At 40.4% G+C, this 20,415-nt stretch overlaps 1 protein-coding gene across 1 annotated transcript in view; it reads left to right on the top strand.

The window, feature by feature from the left end:
• The window catches only part of ubap2l (ubiquitin associated protein 2-like), a 50,699-nt gene that overhangs the window by 13,179 nt on the left and 17,105 nt on the right, over positions 1 to 20,415 (top strand). The window contains 8 exon segments of the mRNA XM_034210304.1: positions 4,110 to 4,154; positions 4,925 to 5,031; positions 7,132 to 7,191; positions 7,298 to 7,350; positions 7,542 to 7,627; positions 14,370 to 14,550; positions 16,300 to 16,498; positions 16,637 to 16,941. Of these exon segments, the coding sequence (XP_034066195.1) occupies positions 4,110 to 4,154; positions 4,925 to 5,031; positions 7,132 to 7,191; positions 7,298 to 7,350; positions 7,542 to 7,627; positions 14,370 to 14,550; positions 16,300 to 16,498; positions 16,637 to 16,941 (1,036 nt within the window).

The raw sequence follows: 20,415 nt of genomic DNA, 5'->3' as shown, positions 1-20,415 counted from the left end.
GATATATCCATTTCACATACAGTATCTATGTTTATTATAACATTTTTCTGCGTGTTAAAATGAAAGACAACCCACACACCTATCAATCATCAAACTGTGTGGTTTTAATTCATTACGTGTTGATTTCTATCAACGGGTACTTCAGGAAAGTCGACAGAGGGGGGGGGGCGGCTAGTGGAGTACTTCGTGACCACAGAGTGTGAACGTTGTGATCAGCTTTTTAGCGCAGTTCTCCAGTGAAGGGGGGAGTCTCCCTCCGCAGCCGGTTGGCGTAGTTTTGGCACAATTCCGTTGTACGGACCGACGTTAACAGCAGCCCTGTCTGTGCACACGGAGACCGACTCTGTCGTCCGGTGATCTAACCGCCTTCTGGAAAAGCTTCACAAGTACGTCGGTACGCAAATGCGCTTTGTGACACAAGTGACGGTACGCATTTCAGAGAGATTACGCACATAACCTGCGTACCAGTTATGTGCACCCCTGTACTACAGCAAAAGTATTCTCCGACGGGACTTCCTGCAACAACACCACGCCGTTATCAAAGATGTTCTATTGAGAAGACGATCACTACGTGACAAAAGTTTTCAAAACCGTGGCTACTGAAATCAATCTTACTAACTGCTGTCTGTGCAATTTACTCCGCGAGTTGGCAGACTTTATTTTGCTTCCTTTAACATCATTTTGCATGGTGGGGCTAAGCCATTTCTTGGTATGGCTGTAGCCTACCCCAGCCATACCCTGGCGCTGCCACTGGTGGCACCTATGGGGCGAGCCATTCTGCACATGCGTTGAATGCGTTAAATATTTTAACGCAATTAATTCAAAAAATTAATTACCGCCGTTAACGCGATAATTTTGACAGCACTAATATATATATATATATATATATATATATATATATATATATATATATATATATATATATATATATATATATATATATATATATATATATATATATATATATCCCGGGGATTTTATGGGAGCAATATATATATATATATATTGCTCCCATAAAATCCCCGGGGGTTTTTGCTTTGTATGTCGGGGGCGGGAGATTCATGTGATTGGTTGTTGGTCGCGTTGCTTGAATAAAATCCCCAAGCTTCAGACACGCCCAGCTCCAAGCTTTTTTTGAAGCTGTAGTGTGGACGCTCCGTTACAGCCTCTATGCTGTTGATCCGACTCTCCCATCTGGTATCAGACCATGATTTCAATGTGATGTTCACATGGCTTTTCTCACTGTATCACTCAGTGCTGGCCAGTTAGCAGGATCTGAGGGGACTGCAATGTTGGACTCAGATGGGCCTGGGCAGTCAGCAGGATCTGAGGGGGCTGCAATGGTGGACTCACATACTGTGCTCGTTATTCCTTCACCTGCAGGCAGGCAATCCAAACATGCAAATAAGTTATTCATGCTTCAGTTTTCATTATTTATCATAATAATGACAATAATAATAATGACAAAAAGTAGTATATTAACGATTACACAGAGACCATAAATGTTTGGCAAAACTTACATTCTTCAGAGTGTGATGTACATGGGAGATCAGATGTTCCTTCTCCAGCAACTGGGGGCTTTTTGAGGTATTTCTCAAGTGCAGCAGGAAAATTATATGGTAGATATTAGCACATTACAAGCAAAAACATGTATATACAGTCAGGCAAAAATAACTGCTGCAATCTGCCTCAGCTGTATGCAAGTTCACAACTGGCCTATATAAAAGTTAGGTCTGGACTTTGAATCAGGGGGTAGCAAGTTCGAGTCCCACTGCAGTCAGCATGTCGTTGTGTCCCTGGGCAAGACACTTCACCCCAAATTGCTCCTTTGGGGATTGTCCACAGTACTGAATGTATGTAAGTCGCTTTGGATAAAAGCGTCTAACAAATGACATGTAATGTAAATAATAACACATGCCCATATTGGTTGGTCTGCCTCACTTTATACAAAAGAGCAGTTATCCAGATAGCTTTCTTCTGGCTAACATTCACATTATTTCGTTACAGAAGCATATAAAACAAAGCGTTGCACAATAATTAGACATTAAAAAGCGCAGAAAATAAACAAATTCTAAAATATAATAGAAAATAAACAGAAATATATATATAGGCCTACACACAAGTTGACCGTGAAAATAAACTATCTGACAAATTAAACACTATTGGAGGATCAATTTACAGCTATCACAATAGAAAAGTAGTATATTATTTACAAAAAGATTATATAAGAATAATAACACATAAATAAAAACTTTAAATCATTTGTATTTATCATTCTGTATCAGAGGCTCGCGGCTAGCATGGCATCAAAGCTGTATCATGGGCAGGCTACCTCCTTAGCTAGCTAGCTTAAAATCAAATGTCTAACGGTACAGTACATACTGACTTTTTTCTTTTTTACACAAGCCGACATACCTCTGTCTTTGACTTTCGATTCCTCCTGTTCTTTTTTCCGTTTCCTTCCCGTTGCCCCTGAAGGCTTGGACCTTTTCATAATGCTAATTGTTTGCCTCTTGCTGTTGCATCGTTGCAATCTCTGACACTTTCAGCTGGAGCTGCTGAGTCACTTTGGCTGTGAGTCGCGGCCCGTGGGTGCCAGATAAGCGACCATCCCCCCCCTTTCATCACTTACAGTTACAGCGTCCATCGTACAGGGCAAATGCTAAATGTTGCCGCCGGCCCGGGGTGCAAAGGGTGTTTACTTTATTCAATTATTAATGTAAACGTATTACATCAAGGGCATAAAATTAGGCAGAATAAAACTTTTTTTTTTTTTTTTAAATAAAAAAACTTTTATTATTATTTTTTTTTCTCCCAGCGCAGCGCCCCTCCAGATCTGGCGCCCTAGGCGACCGCCTAGTTCGCCAGTGGGAAGGGCCGGCCCTGAGTGCGCGCAACATGATTGCAGCGTCCAGGCAGCTCCCGTTCGAGCATATGCCTTGAGTTGCACATAGCTCCAACGATCCATCACACACACACGCACAGACACACACACACGCACACACACACACTTTGTATTGTATTATTGTATCAGAGAGGTTCCAGGTTGAATTGAGGCGAATATTTGTAATCAATCAATCAATCAATCAATGTTTATTTATATAGCCCAATATCACAAATGTTACATTTGTCTCAGTGGACTTTACAGTTTGTACAGAATATCAGTATGACAATACTGTTCAGAGGTTGTTGTGTTTAATATTCATGAGAATATTTGTCATTGTTCAAATGATAATAAACATTTGCATAAAGCATATTTGTCCACTCATATGTTGATAAGACTATTAAAAACGTAATAAGGAACATTTAGAACAGATAAAAAATGTGCGATTAATCACGATTAACTATGGACAATCATGCGATTAAATATTTTAATCGACTGACAGTCCTAATACAGAGTAAATGATGTTTCATGAATCATACTTGTCCTGTAGTTTATTCAATGAAAATGAGAACAGTTCAAGTGTAAACAATTTTTAATCAAGCAGAAAAAAGTTGTAGCATGAAGTGTTTAAGTCAATTTGCCCTACTTGAAACCGCACGTCCTGCGATGTGACTGTTGCGCATGCTCACATCGCATTGTCAATGCAGAACAAATATATCATGCAGCTCTAATGTTTGTCATTCCCATTTTAAAAGGAAAAACAGTGGGATTAAATAAGACTGGTTGACTTGAGGTGCAGGAGATATTGAAGGCCTTCTGATGAATTCACAGCAGCACTCTGTATTGCTGCTCAGGGACAGCTTTGAAATGATGTGTGATAGAAGGTACCATTACCGTAGATTGAATAGGCATTAACTGCAAAGACGACTGCCTTTAATCTTGCATAACTGCTTATCTAGCAACGTTTTTTGTGTTGGTGGCTGCACTGTGAATACCCTCGGCTTTGGTTTCTTGGGCTTTGTATTTACCCACAATGACTAAAACACTCGGGCTTGCCTTGCATTGGAGAATGACTGATGGGTGTAGAGTGTTTGGTACACTGGCAGATCGAAAGCATTCTGCTTACGCTGCTGCTCTATATTGTGGTCTGAAAACAAAAAGCTTGATCTTCTACTTTTACTTTGTTGTGCTTCTTGTAATTGTTGCCATTATTTTTCCTCTAAAGCCAGATTGATAAGGGGCCCAGATATGATATTGCAGGCGGTGAGAGGTGAGTGAATCGCCTCTGGTGTGTCTGTTATTCTTGTTTTCTGTAGGGAGACTTTTGAGTGCCATACAACAGGAAGTCGTAATATAAGAGCTTATCAAAACAGATACTCCTCATTCTATTAATAGGATATGACCTTCCTGAAATGTAGATGTTTAATCTAGTCTCGCAAGCCATAAATGCCCTCAGATTTGCAAAGGAAGGATCTTAGACAAATAATGAAAGGCTTTAGTTAAAAGAAAAAGTCCTGTACTCCATCATGTTGCATAAGCTGTATATTTCTCAGCATACACAAACGTGACGGATTAATAAGACATTACCAGGAAAGAGTTGTTGAGGAACTACAAAAGCAATATTTAGATGCTCATACATCTTTATTTGCATTTACAAACTCTCAAAGACAGTAATGGTTTCACTTGAGTGTCTTATCATTTCCTCTTCCTGCTACATCCCCAGTCACTCCCCTCTGAAGTGTTTCTATGAGCTAATAGCCTAATGATGATAAGAGCAGTGCTGGAGATTTATTCAAACAGTTCTATATGCAGGCACAAAACTAATGAGCTCAGAGTTTTAAAGCTCTAAATATTGAATAGGGGTCTGCTTCTGCTTAACACTTTCAAAACTTAAACCTGTAGAAGGTAAGGACCCCTGATTTATCATATAGGCACCCAGATATGGCCGAAGTTTTCTTTGTAGTGCCGACGGACCTTCAGCTGTTGGTCTGTACACACACTTGATTTCCAATAAGCCCTTTTTATCGCTCTCTTCCGCAGTACATTCAACCCTGCCGACTACGCGGAGCCAGCCCAGACAGATGAAAACTACGGCGGAGGCAGCACCTGGAATAACACAGGAAGTGGGGAGCTTGAGGAGGAAGCTAGTAAGTTCATTTATAGATTAAGGCGAGACACGGCAGGCAAAAACATCGTTTTTCAAGTACTGGTCAATTTTGAGATTTTGTGCTATTTTGATTCTATAACATGTTTTCTTTCAGGCTTTTGGAAGGAAAACGTACAAAATACACATTTAAGTGTTTATTTTACTATAGTTTGTCTATTTGCGTCTGTAGATTTCTCCTAAATTCACCAAAAGTTAGCATTCTAACGTAACATAAAGTACCGCGACCACTATGTGCATCATGTCAACAGAGATATCGTTGGAAAGCTGTTTCTCCTGCACAATCTCATCAGATCCAAATATGGTCATTTCCTTTGTATCAGCAACCAATCGTGAAAGCACAAAGGGGTCTTAAACCAAGAAACGAAATCTCATTGGCTGGTGTCAATTTCTGACAACGTGATTCGTTCAGATGCGTCACGTGGTGTGCTAAAACACTTCCTGGTTAGCTTTCCGCTAGAAATTGAAATCTCAAAATGGCAAAAGAACGGCGAAAAAAAACGTTCACAGAGAAGACGACAACAATTGTCACTTGCACGAAGCAAGGTTATACAAAAAACAAATGACCCCGAACATGAAATACCTTCACGGAGTGCGTCGATGCGCAAGCTATCATCCAAAGAACAGGAGGGTTTAGCTAGCGCCTCACTGCAATCTTTAAAGCTCGTTTTCTCAAAATAAGTATTTTCTCCTACTCTGAGTTCGAAATTTCAACTTCAGTAGCACGTAGAGACACCAAAACTTCCAGTTATATTCCTATCAATATTATGAAGGCTTTTACAGAAGGGTTTGTTCATATATCATTCATAGCCTGAATTATACAACATTGTATACCTAGAAACATGGCAAAAATTGATATTTTAGGGCTGTTGACAGTATTTTCTGATTTATGGAGTGATAAAAAGAGATATCCAATATCCCTTCTGTAAAAGCCTTAGATACTAATATGACTACAAAATGAAACAAGAATTTTGAACCTGGCTTTATCCAAAGTTCAGATATCGATTCCTGAAATGTGTTAAAATATGTGCATATTTAATGAGATAATGGTTAATTTGCATATTTAAACATGCTATTTCAGAAAACTTGTAATACAAAAGACAATTGCCTTATTGTAAGTAATTAACTGGAGACATTTCTGGCTGATACCTTTTAAGTTAAAAAAAATTACCCTATTCACCTGGGGTGTCTCGCCTTAAGATAAAGGTAGCCTCCAAAAGGAGAAGTTCATCTTATCAATCAAGCATCTGATTACTACTTTAAAAATCCTATCGGCATCCAAAAGAAGCGCGTGCGGTTAAGATGAGAGGAAGGTTCACTTGCATTCAAAGGACACTTACTGTTTGATGCTAGGGATGCCAGCGATTATTTGAATATTCGTTACAGTCTACATAATCGAAAATTATTTTTAAAATTCGATTTTATTTATATATTTTTTTATTATTATTTATGTATTTTTTTTTTTTCTGGCTTAGTTTCAACCAAAATATAGACACCACCAGTTTGTTTTACTGAGAAAGCCAGCAGCGCAGGCTGCGCAGATTGCAGACTGCTGCACTCTGCGCAGCCCTTCGCTGCGCTGCTACACACCGACCCCGCCCCCCCCTCTCCGTCACACGTGCGATTGATTTATTGGAGTGAGAACACAACTAAAGATGAACAAAGGAAAGAAGAGTTCCTCGTGGGCGGGCTGGCTAGTGAACGTTGTGATCAGTTGTTTTAGCGCAGTTTTCCAGTGAAGGGGGGGAGTCTCCCTCCGCATCCGGTTGGCGTAGTTTTGGCACAATTCCGTTGTACAGACCGACGTTAACAGCAGCCCTTTTTTTTTTTTTTCTCCCGCGGGGGGGGGGGAGAAATAATTTATTATTCGCCAGGGCTGTTCGATTTTGATCATGGTCAGTTTCTGGCATCCCTATTTGATGCTGGGCGCTAAAGCTTCATCAACCATGCACGCTGTTTACAAAAGCTTCAAATCCTGGAAACATTGTAATCCTCTTAGACCTTTACGTTCATATCAATGTGTATCCAAGTGTATTCATGCCTCTTTGTAAAATGTAACTTTGATCTCTGTCTTTTTCTCCAGGGTCGGAATATGCTCTAGCGGAGGGAACACATTTCCCGCCCAAGTTTGACTCTGCTCCTGGTAAACCCATCTTCACTTCTGGGTTGTTTGTATGCATCCCTCATTCTGTTTGAATATCTCTTTGCCTATCTGTGCAGTATTGAAACCGTTTATCTCTGAATCACAGGCGCCTGGCGGGCTGCCACTGAGGAGTGGGGCACTGAGGACTGGAATGAGGATGTGAGTGTTTCTGGGCTAAACCGCATGACACGGTTTTAGCTCAAAATGTAATAAATAAAAACCTCTAAACACAAATCAGAAGTTATAACAGAGTTAAATGTTGTTTCAGTTACGGAACAATGGATATCAATGGATTGAGATACGTTTGGTTTTTCCAACTATAATATCTTCTACTTTCTCTTTTTCTGCAGCTATCAGAGACGAAGATATTCACAGCTTCCAGCGTGGTGTCTGTGCCACCGCCTCAAGAGAATGTTACCATCACCAAAGGACAGAGGTGGGTCCCGTACACACCTTTATGACTTAGTTATGATTTACAGGAATCCTAAAGAGAATAGTTTATTTGCTTGCTTTCACTGTTTACTTGTTCCAAAAAAAAGTGGTTGGAGCCCTAGTGAAAATAAAGGTCTAGTTTAGAGGGATCAAATTTAATTAACCTCTTAAGCCCTGAGCCTGTTTTTAAGGTTTCAGGCTCGAAAATGCTATGCCCAAAACAAATGACTATAACTTAACTTCTAAAAGGGTTATATGAATAATTTATTTTATCAAAGCAAGGTTACATCTGTGAGTTGGATGTAGAAGTGTCAAAATCAATATAGATATTTCTCAGTCAGAGTAAATTCAGATGGAACATAGTAAAAAAAGGTAAATTCTTACCCCGCCTAAAAAAAAAACATTACTTATAGTGAAAACTACCCTTGAATGATGGGATAGTAGACTAAAAGCTTTAGGAATCCAAAGTATAACATATAATAAGTACCCTGTATCAAGATTGAGGCAAAACAAGTTAAATTTGACCTTTTTTAGAGAGGTTTAGCAAAAAGTAGTCCAGGCGGACTGACCTTTGGGCACATTTGGATACCATCAGTGCCATTTGACCTTTTTCAGGTACCATACTGTAAAAATAATTTTATTATCACTATATGTAATCATTCCATCCAAATACAAGTGTTTTTAAAAAAATATATATATATATTTTTAAATTACTTTTTTTTGTATGTAAATGGTGTGTGTGTGGACTTTGCCACAGCCCTTACATGTTTATCACCCGACTAACACTTCTAGGAAGGTTTACTTACACAATAACAATTAGGAAACATAGGATACATTTGTCTCCAACAGGAGCAGATTTATTAAAAAAATAACACACTAAAAAACGACACTAACACCGAAATAACACCACAAGCATTTGTTTTGTAAACACTGGCAAAAAAGAAAAAATGTACACAACCTGAATGTGTTTAGTGTTTTTGAATTGAGGCACCAGGCACTTAGTGCAGTAGATAGGTCTTCACCGTCGTGTTGCCAGCATCAGAGCACCTCCTGAGCGCGGTGGCAGCTTCCCCATAATACTTGGGAATGCATACGAATGATGATGGGGGGAGTGGTGGTGGTGGGAGGGACTTCACCCCTCATGTCTGCAGCAAGCTGCTCCCTGAAGGACTTCTGGGTGTGTGGCTTCGTCCTGCCGGGGTCACCCCTCATCTTGTACAGCTCCTTGTGGAGAAGGAAGCTGTTCACCACTGCAATGTCCAGAAAATGGTAAAAAAATTCATGTACCATTTCATGGTTTTGTGGTGAACACTGTAGTACCCAATCAAAGCATCGGACACATCCACGCAGCCCATGCTTCTGTTGTAGTCCATCACAGTGTCAGGAACGGTAACAACCTTAGTCTGCCACACACCAGCCCGTTTCACTTTCCTCCTGACAGTCTGTCCACTGAATCAGAAGATGCAGAGGGAGGCTGAGTTAGTACTGGTGCAGACGTCCGGCGGCGTAGCTTGGATGTTGATGGCTCTGGGTCAACTGTATGCTGATCTGATGCACGTCGTAGCTCGGATGAGGCAGATGTTGATGGCTCTGGGGCAACTGTATGCTGATCTGATGCACGTCATAGCTCGGATGAGGCAGATGTTGATGGCTGTGATCCAGAAGCCATTTGATACTTGTCTTCATCACTGTGAAAACAAATGTGGAAAAAACAATTACTTTGATTACTTCACTGGATTATTCTTTCAAAAATGTAACTCAAATCAGAAATAATTCCTCCATTTAGCGTGTGTGAAATAACAGTAGGCTATACACATATGTGTATACTGTTATTTCACACACGCTATAGTATATATATGTATACTGTTATTTCACACACGCTATAGTGTATATATATATATATATATATATATATATATATATATATATATATATAGACTGATATACAATACAGCTTTATTTATAAACTGCTAATAGTCAATGTCTGTAGAACTACAAAACAGCATCCATTTGGCGTGTGTGGAATAACAGTATATATATATGTGTGTGTGTGTGTGTATATATATATATATATATATATATATATATACATACACACACACACAATGGGTTGATCTACAATACAGCTTTATTTATATACTGCCGTGTTATAGTCACGAAATACAATTAATCTATTTATACGTTCACCAACATGATGTTGCCATTGTTTTAGTTTCTCACGGAACGATAACGCTACAACAACAAAGCGGCGTCCATTTTGTATTTTGCGAGTGTGGAATTACTATAGATTACACCAAATACACAACTAATAGATACAAACAGAGAGAGTACATACCTTTCCTGAAGTTCCTAATCAGGGTTGTCTCTGTGTTCTCTGTTCGCTGTGTACTCTGTTTGCTGTGTTCGTTGCTGCTGTGCTGGAGCGGCTGATTCTGCTACGTCTGTGCGTAAAGCAGCCGCTGCTGGCATTATTCATACTACGCAGGATCCTATCTCTGGAACCCATTGGTCGATTTGGGTGATTGACACCTTTTTTGAAACTTTGGAGCCAATAGAATCGAGGGGGAGTTAGTAAATCCCGCTTTACACTTACGTCAAGGAGAGAGAGGCTTGCGTAAACAGAACGTGAGAAAGCCTAAACCCCGGACTGCAAAACTTTATACCTACGATGCGGCCATGAATGTAATGATGGATTATCAGGAACAATTCTAAAGTGACTAAAAGGATTAACCTTGAGCAGCGTTTTTATTCCCTTGAACACGACTTTTGATCACAAAACAGCAACGGTAGGACATAATTATTTTGATGGTTTAGAACACTGTTGTTGTTTTCTTGCTCTGTTCTGGCTGCTAGCTCAGTGAGTTTGTGTCCTACAGTGATGATACTTATATAAAAATATTCTGTGGAGTATCAGCTTTCAGATGATATGTAGTTTGTGCAGAACATATTAAGTTTTAAAGATCGTTTTTGCTAGTTAGCACCGGAAGTAGCATCAGCCTGTTTTCACTAAGGGCTAATGCTAACGCTTCTTGTGAGACTTCTTGTGAGTTTTTTCCCGTTATTTGAGTATAAGACATTCATAGGTTTTTAAATATTAAGAAGCCCTCAGACGCTGTCTCCTGCAGTGACGCGTTTTTCCCCCCGGTATCGGGGGGCCGGGCTTAAGAGGTTAAGGACACACCGATCCTATACTTGTTTTGTTTACAGAATGGCCACAACTTGTACCATTCATTAGCCTTCCCTGTAGCAGTATTGTTGCGTAACAAAATCATATTGTGAGCTGTGTATTCTGCTGGGTCAATAGCATATCTGTTTTACAGTTTGGGCATGATTTTTTTTTTTTTTTTTTTTAGAGCCAAAACAAAAAAAGCAAAACAAAGTCCTTCCTTTCAAATGTAATATTAACCGCTTAGTTGTTTAAGGGAGGGAAAAATACTTTCTCATTAGCCGCGCTCACACCGCAGTACTTTTCCCACTATAGTTCCGAAATGTCGCGTTCACACCAAAAAAGATCCGGAACTAAAATTAGTTCATCAGAACCTTTTTTATCCTCTTTTGGATAAAGAGCAGGGACTATCGTGGGAGAAAAAGGTTCCTATGTCTGATTGGCTGGGCGGAATGCAAACCACGCCCCGTAAAACTCCCAAAAAGTGTTGTGAAGCTGCCATTTTATTATCCTGCATTAGCATTATTAGCATTAGCCAGAGAGATTAACTTATGGCAACACAAAAGAAAACATGGGAGCGGTGGAGATGAGGAGGTGTCGGCGTTCTGGCGATTTACTCCGAAGGCTTCTACTGAAGCCAGTCCCCAACTCCGAGGACTTCGGGTGGAAGTATACGCCGTGAAGTTGTTTGCGGCATGCCAGTAAACCCAAAGCAGAAGAAGAAGAAGTGACGTCAGCAGCTCATTTGCCTAATCCTTCCCCAGGAACTTATTCCGGTGTGAACGTGATCTGTACTTAGTTCATGAGAACTCTTTAGTTCTCATGAACTAAGTTCCCATGAACCTTTGTGGGAAAAGTACTGCGGTGTGAATGCGCCTATTGTTATTAACTGATTCTCAAGTTTGTTATATGGCCATCCCTCATTTAACCTGTTGGCTTAACAGACCCCAAAGACCCCGCCGGCGTGGCTCTTTTTTTTTTTACGACACTGTCTCAGGGCTTCTTAAAATGTAATAAATTATTAATGTGTCATACTCACTTAATGGGAAGAAACTCAGCTAACTGATGATATGAACTGTTTTTATTGAAACATAACACGAGTCTCACAAGAAGCAGGACAGGGCCACTATGTTAAATTGCTTTAATGAGCATTTTGTGTCCTGCGGTTCCATGTTTGATTCTGTGACTAACTCTGCTTCTGTGAACACCCCAATCCGTGACTCTGAACAATGTGGTCTGGAAAACCCTTTCAGTTTTACTCCTTTTACTGTCAATGTGGTTCATGAAGCCTTATCTAAGCTAGATCCTAAGAAACCGGCTGGCCCGGACAACGTAGAACCTTTCTTTTTAAAGATAGCTGCAGATTTTATTGCTCTTCCTCTTACTACTCTTTTTAACCTCTCCCTCAGCACAAATGCAATTCCAAAAGTATGGAAGTCAGCTTATGTCTTGCCTTTACTAAAAGGAGGGGAGGCAACTATTTTAAATAACTATAAACCAATCTCTAAATTGTCAGTTCTGGCGAAGGTGCTCGAACGCCTAGTGAGTGAGCAGGTAAAGGAGTTTTTATGTAAAAATGATATCCTGTCTAAACATCAGTCAGGCTTCAGAAAGCAACATAGCACCATCACTGCCACAATGAAAGTGGTGAATGACATTACGAGTATTTTAGACAATAAGCAGAGTTGTGCAGCTCTATTTATTGACCTTTCCAAAGCGTTTGATACCGTCGATCATCGCATCTTAAAGCAGAGGCTACTCAGTATCGGCATATCCAGCCATGCAGTGGGTTGGTTTGTGAACTACCTCTCTGAAAGGTCCCAATGTGTTCACTTTGATGGGCTGTCTTCTGAGTGGTTAAACATTACTAATGGTGTTCCTCAAGGTTCTGTTTTAGGTCCACTTTTATTCTCCATATATATCAACAGTTTAGGTGAAAATGTGGATGAAGCTACTTTACATTTTTATGCTGATGATACCGTGATGTATTGTGCAGGTCCCTCCATTAAGGGAGGCTGGTGTTAAATTACAGGCTGTTTTTAACATTATTCAGACTCAGCTTGCTGAATTTAAGCTTATTTTAAATGTTGATAAAACCAAGGTAATGCTATTTTCAAAAGCTAAAAAGACACCAGAGCCTGTTTTGGATATTGTTACTATGCAAGGACAAGTACTCAAAGTGGTTACCATGTTATAAATACCTTGGTATCTGGCTTGATGATTGTCTTACTTTTAAACTTCATGTCATTAATCTGCTTAAAAAGCTGAGGGTTAGACTAGGTTTCTTTTTCAGAAACAAGTCCTGTTTCTCATTTTGAAGCCAGAAAAAGGCTAGTCACTGTGACCTTTTTACCTGTGCTGGACTATGGTGATTTGATCTATATGAATGCACCTGCCCATTGCCTGGAAAAGTTAGATGCCGCCTATCACAGTGCCCTGAGATTTGTTACTAACTGTAAAGCACTTACTCATCACTGTACCCTATATGCCAAGGCAGGTCTGCCTTCACTAACTGTACGGAGACTCAGTCATTGGTACATGTTCATTTACAAAGCCATGTTGGGTAAACTACCTATTTATATCTGCTCTCTGATCTCTCGACGAATTGAAAGTACATATTGCCTGAGATCTCATGATGTTTTATTAAATGTGCCAAGTGCTAGGACTGTCTTAGGGAAGAAAGCTTTTAGTTGTGCAGCTCCACTAAATTGGAACAGTCTGCAAACATGTTTAAAACTGAGCACTTTGGTTCCCCTGCATCATTTTAAAACTCGGATGGGTGACATGCTGTTTGATACTCATGGTACCTGTCACTGTAAATAGAGTTTGTAAACTGTATCCTGTACATTATGTTGTATGTCATCCTTATTGTTGTTCTGTTGTTTTTATGTTACATGTGTAACTAATGTCCTGCAGTTCACCCTTGAAAAAGAGATCTTTTGATCTCAAGGGGCTTTCACCTGGTTAAATAAAGGCTACAAACAAACAAACAAAGAAGCATCTAAATGAACCCTGAGCGAAAAAATGCTAACGCACTTAGCACAGAACTCTAGGTATAAATCGAACTTCCCCTCGATTCCATTGGCTCTAACGGTTAAAAAGAGATGTCAATCATCAAAATCGACCAAGGGGGGCCAGAGATGGGTCAAATCCACCCAAATGACCCCAGAAGTGGTTTGTGCTAAATCTCTCTAAAAAGGTCAAATTTCACTTGTTTTGCATCAATCTTGATACAGGGTACTTATTATATGTTATAGTTTGGATTCCTAAAGCTTTTAGTCTCCAATCCCATCATTCAAGAGTGGTTTTCACTAAGTAATTCATTTTTTTTGGACGGACACAATAATTTACATTTCTTTGACTGTGTTCAATCTGAATTTACTGTAAAATAAAACAATCTATATTGATTCTGACTCTTCCACATCCAACTCACAGGTTTATCATTACTTTGAGAACAAATATTATTAATTTAGCCCTTTTAGAAGTGAAGTTATGGTCATTTGTTCTGGGAATGTCATTTTTGAGCCTGAGAACAGGTTAAAATGTCCTCCTTTTTTAATAAATGTTTTCACCTTGTTAGGATCGACCTTGCAGTGCTCCTGGGCAAGACTCCCCCATCCTCCTCCTTAGAGACAGAAAACCCCCCCATGGAGGCCGCCCAGCCCTCCTCCTTGTCCCAGTCAATGGTTTTCAGCAACTCCAAGCAAGGGGTGCCGCTCTCCCAAACATCCTCCAGCACCCCTTACACCCAGCACAGCATGGTGAGAATGACCAAAACAGCTTCTTTTTTTTTTTTTATGTACAGGTGCATCTCAATAAATAATACATTCAAAAAGTGAAACTCATATATTATATGGATTCATTACACACAGTGAAATATTTCAAGGCTTTATTTGTTTTAATCTTGATGATTATGGCTTACAGCTAATGAAAACCCCAAAATCAGTATCTTAGAATATTGTGAAAAAGCTTAATATTGTAGACTCAAAACACCTGCGAAGGTTTCCTGAGCCTTTAAATGGTCTCTCAATCTGGTTCAGTAGGCTTCACAATCATGGTGAAGACTGCTGACCTGACAGTTTTCCAGAATACAGTCATTGACACTCTCCACAAGGAGGGTAAGCCTCAAAGGGTAATTGCTAAAGAAGCTGGCTGTTCACAGAGTGCTGTATCCAAGCATATTCATAGAAAGTTGAGTGGAAGGAAAAAGTGTGGTAGGAAAAGGTGCACCATCAATAGGGATGACCGCAGACCTGAGAGGATTGTCAAGCAAAAGCCATTCAAACATTTGGGGGAGCTTCACAAGGAGTGGACTGAGGCTGCAGTCAGTGCATCAAGAGCCACCACACACAGACGTATCCAGAACATGGGCTACAACTGTCGTATTCCGCGTGTCAAACAACTCCTGAACCAGAGACTACGTCGGAAGCGTCTTACCTGGGCTAAGGAGAAAAATAAATGGTCTATGGCTCAGTGGTCCAAAGTCCTCTTTTCAGATGAAAGTAGTAGTTGCATTTCATTTGGAAATCAAGGTCCCAGAGTCTGGAGGAAGAGTGGAGAGGCACACAATCCATGTTGCTTGAAGTCCAGTGTGAAGTTTTCACAGTCAGTGATGATTTGGGGAGCCATGTCATCTACTGGTGTTGGTCCTCTGTGTTTTCTCAAGTCCAAAGTCAACGCAGCCGTATACCAGGACATTTTAGAGCACTTCATGCTTCCTTCTTCTGACAAGCTTTATGGAGATGCTGATTTCCATTTTCCAGCAGGACTTGGCACCTGCCCACACTGCCAAAAGTACTAAGACCTGGTTTAGTGACCATGGAATTACTGTGCTTGATTGGCCAGCAAACTGGCCTGACCTGAACCCCATAGAGAATCTCAGGGGTATTGTCAAGAGGAAGATGAGAGACACGAGACCCAACAATGCAGACGAGCTGAAGGCCGCTATCAAAGCACCCTGGGCTTCCATCACACCTCAGCAGAGCCACAGGCTGATCGCCTCCATGCCAAGCCGCATTGATGCAGTCATTCATGCAAAAGGAGGCCCAACCAAGTACTGAGTGCATACACATGAACATACTTTTCAGAAGGCCGACATTTCTGTATTAAAAATCCTTTTTCTTTATTGGTCTTATGTATTATTCTAATTTTCTGAGATACAGATTTTTGGGTTTTCATTAGCTGTAAGCCGTAATCATCAAGATTAAAACAAATAAAGGCTTGGCATATTTCTCTTTGTGTGTAATGAATCCATATAATACATGAGTTTCACTTTTTGAATTGAATTAATGAAATAAATTAACTTTTCCACGATATTCAAATGTATTGAGATGCACCTGTACAGTATATTCTGCCTCTAGAAAAATATCTGCAAAAAAGAATCCAAGTTTCATACCTTAACCATTTCCGAGCCCAACAGGAAAAGGACACGGCCATTGAAATCATCTCATGACAAACCATGTTGTGTCAAGACTTTTTTATTTTATTGTGATAATCTGCTATTGTTGCAGGTCAGCATGCTGAGCAAGAGTTTCGGGGAGGTAGGTGACCCTAAAGGAGCCAGCACAGGGACAACCGGCTCTCAGTTCCTGGAGCAATATAAAACAGCCCAGGCACTGGCCCAGCTGGCAGCCCAGCACTCTCAAACTGGACCCCCCAACACAACCCATTCTTCCTGGAACACCAGTGGACCCTCACTGGGACAATACGGTGAGATGACACCCTACTGTAATTACTCCATTCTCTCCTTCGATCTTTTTTCGCAAGTTAAAGATAATGGCATAGAAAAACTGAACTGCTGTACGGGTTTCTTTACTAACTCTTTCTCCTCCTCTCTCTCACTGTCAGATATGAAGACACAGCCAGAGCAAGTGGTCCATTCGCCCTTCACAAAGCGGCAGCCCTACCAGACCGGCACCTCGTCCATGTTGGATGTTTTCCTGCAGGACAAAGGCCTGCCTCCTTCCTCCTCGTCTTCTCCCTTGCCCCACGCGGTGCCTCCGCCAGCTTCCTCCCTTCCCAAAATGTCAGCAATTCCTTCTCTAGGTCAGCAAGTTTCCCCGAGTTCCTCAGATGCCCATGGTTCAAGTCCTCTGCTTTTGCACCAACACAAACTCAAACAGCAGAAGAAGAGGACTTCCATCTCAACAAAGGTAACAACAGCATTAAATAGATGATATAATAAAGGTTCTATATGTGAAGTTTATTAATCGAGCAGACAACAACTGAATATTGCTTTACCTGACTTGATAAAGGGGTAAATGCCTAATAGAAAAGCTTTGCTAAGCATCTGGACTACCTATGTTGTAAATGTATTATCTTTTCAATTTACACACGGCATCTATTGCACGTCTGTCCGTCCTGGGAGAGGGATCCCTCCTCTGTTGCTCTCCCTGAGGTTTCTCCCATTTTTCCCTTTAAACTGTGGGTTTTCTTCGGAAGTTTTTCCTTGTACGATGTGAGGGTCTAAGGACAGAGGGTGTCGTATTGTCATACTGATATTTTGTACAAACTGTGAAGTCCACTGAGACAAATGTAACATTTGTGATATTGGGCTATATAAATAAACATTGATTGATTGATCTAGGTCTCACTTCATGGACAGCAACTGAAAACTAGAGAATGCAATTCCTGAAGGAATTGCTAGTGGGAATGCTTTATGCTGAAAAGCTGACGCGAAACTGCTATGCTGAAATGTAATGTGTAAGAAGAAAGTGAAGAATTTAGATTGAAATGATACATGAACACTGGGGGCTTGAATGTGTGATGAGAGAAGAAAAGAAAGTAAAAAGGCTTGGAAAAGCAGCAGAATATTTGAACTGCAAACTTTTGAACTAACTTGATGGTGAATGATCTGTCGCCATGCCAACGGCATTTGATGACATCCCATAATACGCTTAGATGCGTTGATGGCTGCATCTGTGAAACCTGTGAAGTTTGAGCATTTTCCCTGAAGTTATGAGAAAACCGTGTTTCATGGCGAACATTGTGTTGTCATGGCAATGGCATTTGAAGAAATCTCAAAACTGTCCCGTAGATGTCTTCACGGCTGGACTGTTGGCACACATGTGAAGTTTGAGCACTTTTTGAACATTTTCATAGGAGTTATAGCGACATCGTCTTTTATGGCGAGGGGTTTCCATGGAAACGGCATATGATGAAACCCCATAATTGATGTAGAACTGTTGAGGCATGGACCGGTGATATACAAGCGTGTCCATTGGAGTTACAGCGACATCGTGTTTATGGCGAGGGATGCTTTTCCATGGAAACGGCATATGATGACACCCCATAATTGATGTAGAGCTGTTAAGGGCAGGACCATTAACCATTATCTGAGCATGTCAGTTGGAGTTATGACATCATCGTGTTCCATGACACAGGTGTTTATATTTGAGCTAACGACTGTCCAGAGATCAAAGGTTTCCATGGTGATCAAATAAATGTGGCAAAGGCTCAAATTTGTTGAACAACACATTTGTAACAGGTTTGTTAATTGACCAAAAATATATGAACAGTTGGAAGATTGAAAATGGGATTATTATTTATTGGATTATTTGTAGGTCATTGAAAAGTAGAATCATTTAGAAAGATGTGAACTTTGAAGTTTCTATTTTAGAAAAGCTGACACTGGACTAACATCGCTGGTTTTAAAAGTGATTTATAAGAGTCATGTTTAAAGATGTGTAATACTTAAAACGTTTATAAACAGGGCTGCACATAACTGGTGCGCAGGTGCGCATGCGCACCTCCGCTAAAAAAAGAGCACCGGGTCATTTGAAAAAAGGCGCATTTGCGCACCAACATTGAGAGAGAGAGGGAGGGGGAGAAGAGGGAGAGAGAGGAGAGAGGAGAGAGAAGAGAGAAAGATATTTGCGAGTTGCATATGAACTCAGGGCCGGCCCGTAGCTCTGGCGTAATAGATGTTCGCCTAGGGCGCCAGATCTGTGGAGGCGCTGGGCTGGCAGTTTTGGGAGGGAAAAAAATTTTTTTGACCGTTGGTGCTCATCCTAATTTTCGGCCTTAATGTAACGATATTCACAATTAAGTAAATGTACACCCTTTTCACCCCGGTTACACGTTTCATTTGCCCAGTACGATGGGCGCTGTAAGTGATGAAAATGGGGGATGTTGGCATATCTGGCAACCGCAGCTCACAGCCAAAGTGCGAGTGAGTGAGGGAGAGAGGGAGGGTGCACCGGTACCGGCGCTGTTATTAGAATCTGGTGCTAGCTGCTTTAACGGATATAAGAAGAAGATGTTTCTAGAATAATGTGGAGAGAGAGTCCTCCCAGTCAGACTGAGAGGCTGATAATACAGCTCAGTGAGGTAAAGTAATCTTGAGTGTTTAGATAGTTAACTTTAGTCTAAGTTCAAACGATTTGGTCACAATTTATGTAAACACATATTTCCAAGGCACTCCTTTATAATTATTGGGATAAACAGGTTTGAAATCATTCCAATGTATACTATAGGACAGTAACCAAACATATCCTTTAAAACTGGAGAGATACATTTTTTTTTTTTTAAGGTAAAATAAGATATGAATGAACAACACAAATAAAATAAGTTACATCCATTTGTTATTGGCTATGGTAGGTTATTGGCTATGTTCACATACTTATTTGATTACATCCACTTGTCTAAGATGACAACAGAGACTTTCGACCCAAAACCAGCTGTTGACTTGTGGATGCGAGCAGCTAATCACAGACTCAACCAGAGAGAAAGTAGTAGGCCTCCATCATCAGCTACCATGTCTGACAGAGAGGAAGACAGTGAGGAGAACAGTCAGGAGGGTAGTGATGACAGCTTGTAGGATTACTGGTCGTGCTAATGTTGTCTTGTGTTCACCTCTGCATGTGTGTTCTGTGCCGTGTGTCTGGCAAATAAAGACCCCCTCAAAAGTTACGGTTTATTTCATTTTAAGGATGAGCACCAAGCAACATCTCCAGGTGCTCCTTTGAGAACCAGGGCAAAAAAGTTATGTGCACCCCTGTTTATAAAGATCCTCTGAGTGTGTGTCATGAGTTAGCTGATAAAATGTTAGGGATAAATACCTTGACATATTGACTTACAAGTGCTTGAATCAAACAAGCAACCTTGTATTTGAAAGATTAACTGACATAGCAACAGTCGCACATGGTATATAAGTGGTGTGGCTGAGTACTTTAAAGGGTTCGTGAATAGAGGGGACTTGAATGTGAAATAAGAACAAGAAAATAAAAGTCTAAATGCATGAAAAAGCAGCAGAATATTTGAACTGAAAACTTTAGAACTAAAAGCATACGACACCAATGTCTAAAATATGTGGAACATGTTGAAGTCAGTATGAAGTCTTCATCAGATGGGAAATAATAGGCTGAGACAGTCTGTTAAACTCCAGTGACCACTCATTAGTCTGCTGCTCTAATTATGTCAATTGGAGTTATGACATCATCGTGGTCCATGACACAGGTGTTTATATTTGAGCTAACGACGTGTCCAGAGATCAAAGGTTTCCATGGTGATCAGTGAGAGGAGAGCATTTTCATTGTTCTGAATGAGAGATAAACCTGTTACATGTGAACGGTTTGTTGAAGAACCGTAACAGATATCGGTGACATTTCAAAGCGTGAAGCATGTCA

Source organism: Gymnodraco acuticeps, unplaced genomic scaffold (genome assembly GCF_902827175.1).
Source record: "Gymnodraco acuticeps unplaced genomic scaffold, fGymAcu1.1, whole genome shotgun sequence".
NCBI classification, from domain to species: Eukaryota; Metazoa; Chordata; class Actinopteri; order Perciformes; family Bathydraconidae; genus Gymnodraco; species Gymnodraco acuticeps.
This window is presented reverse-complemented; position numbering and strand designations above follow the sequence as displayed.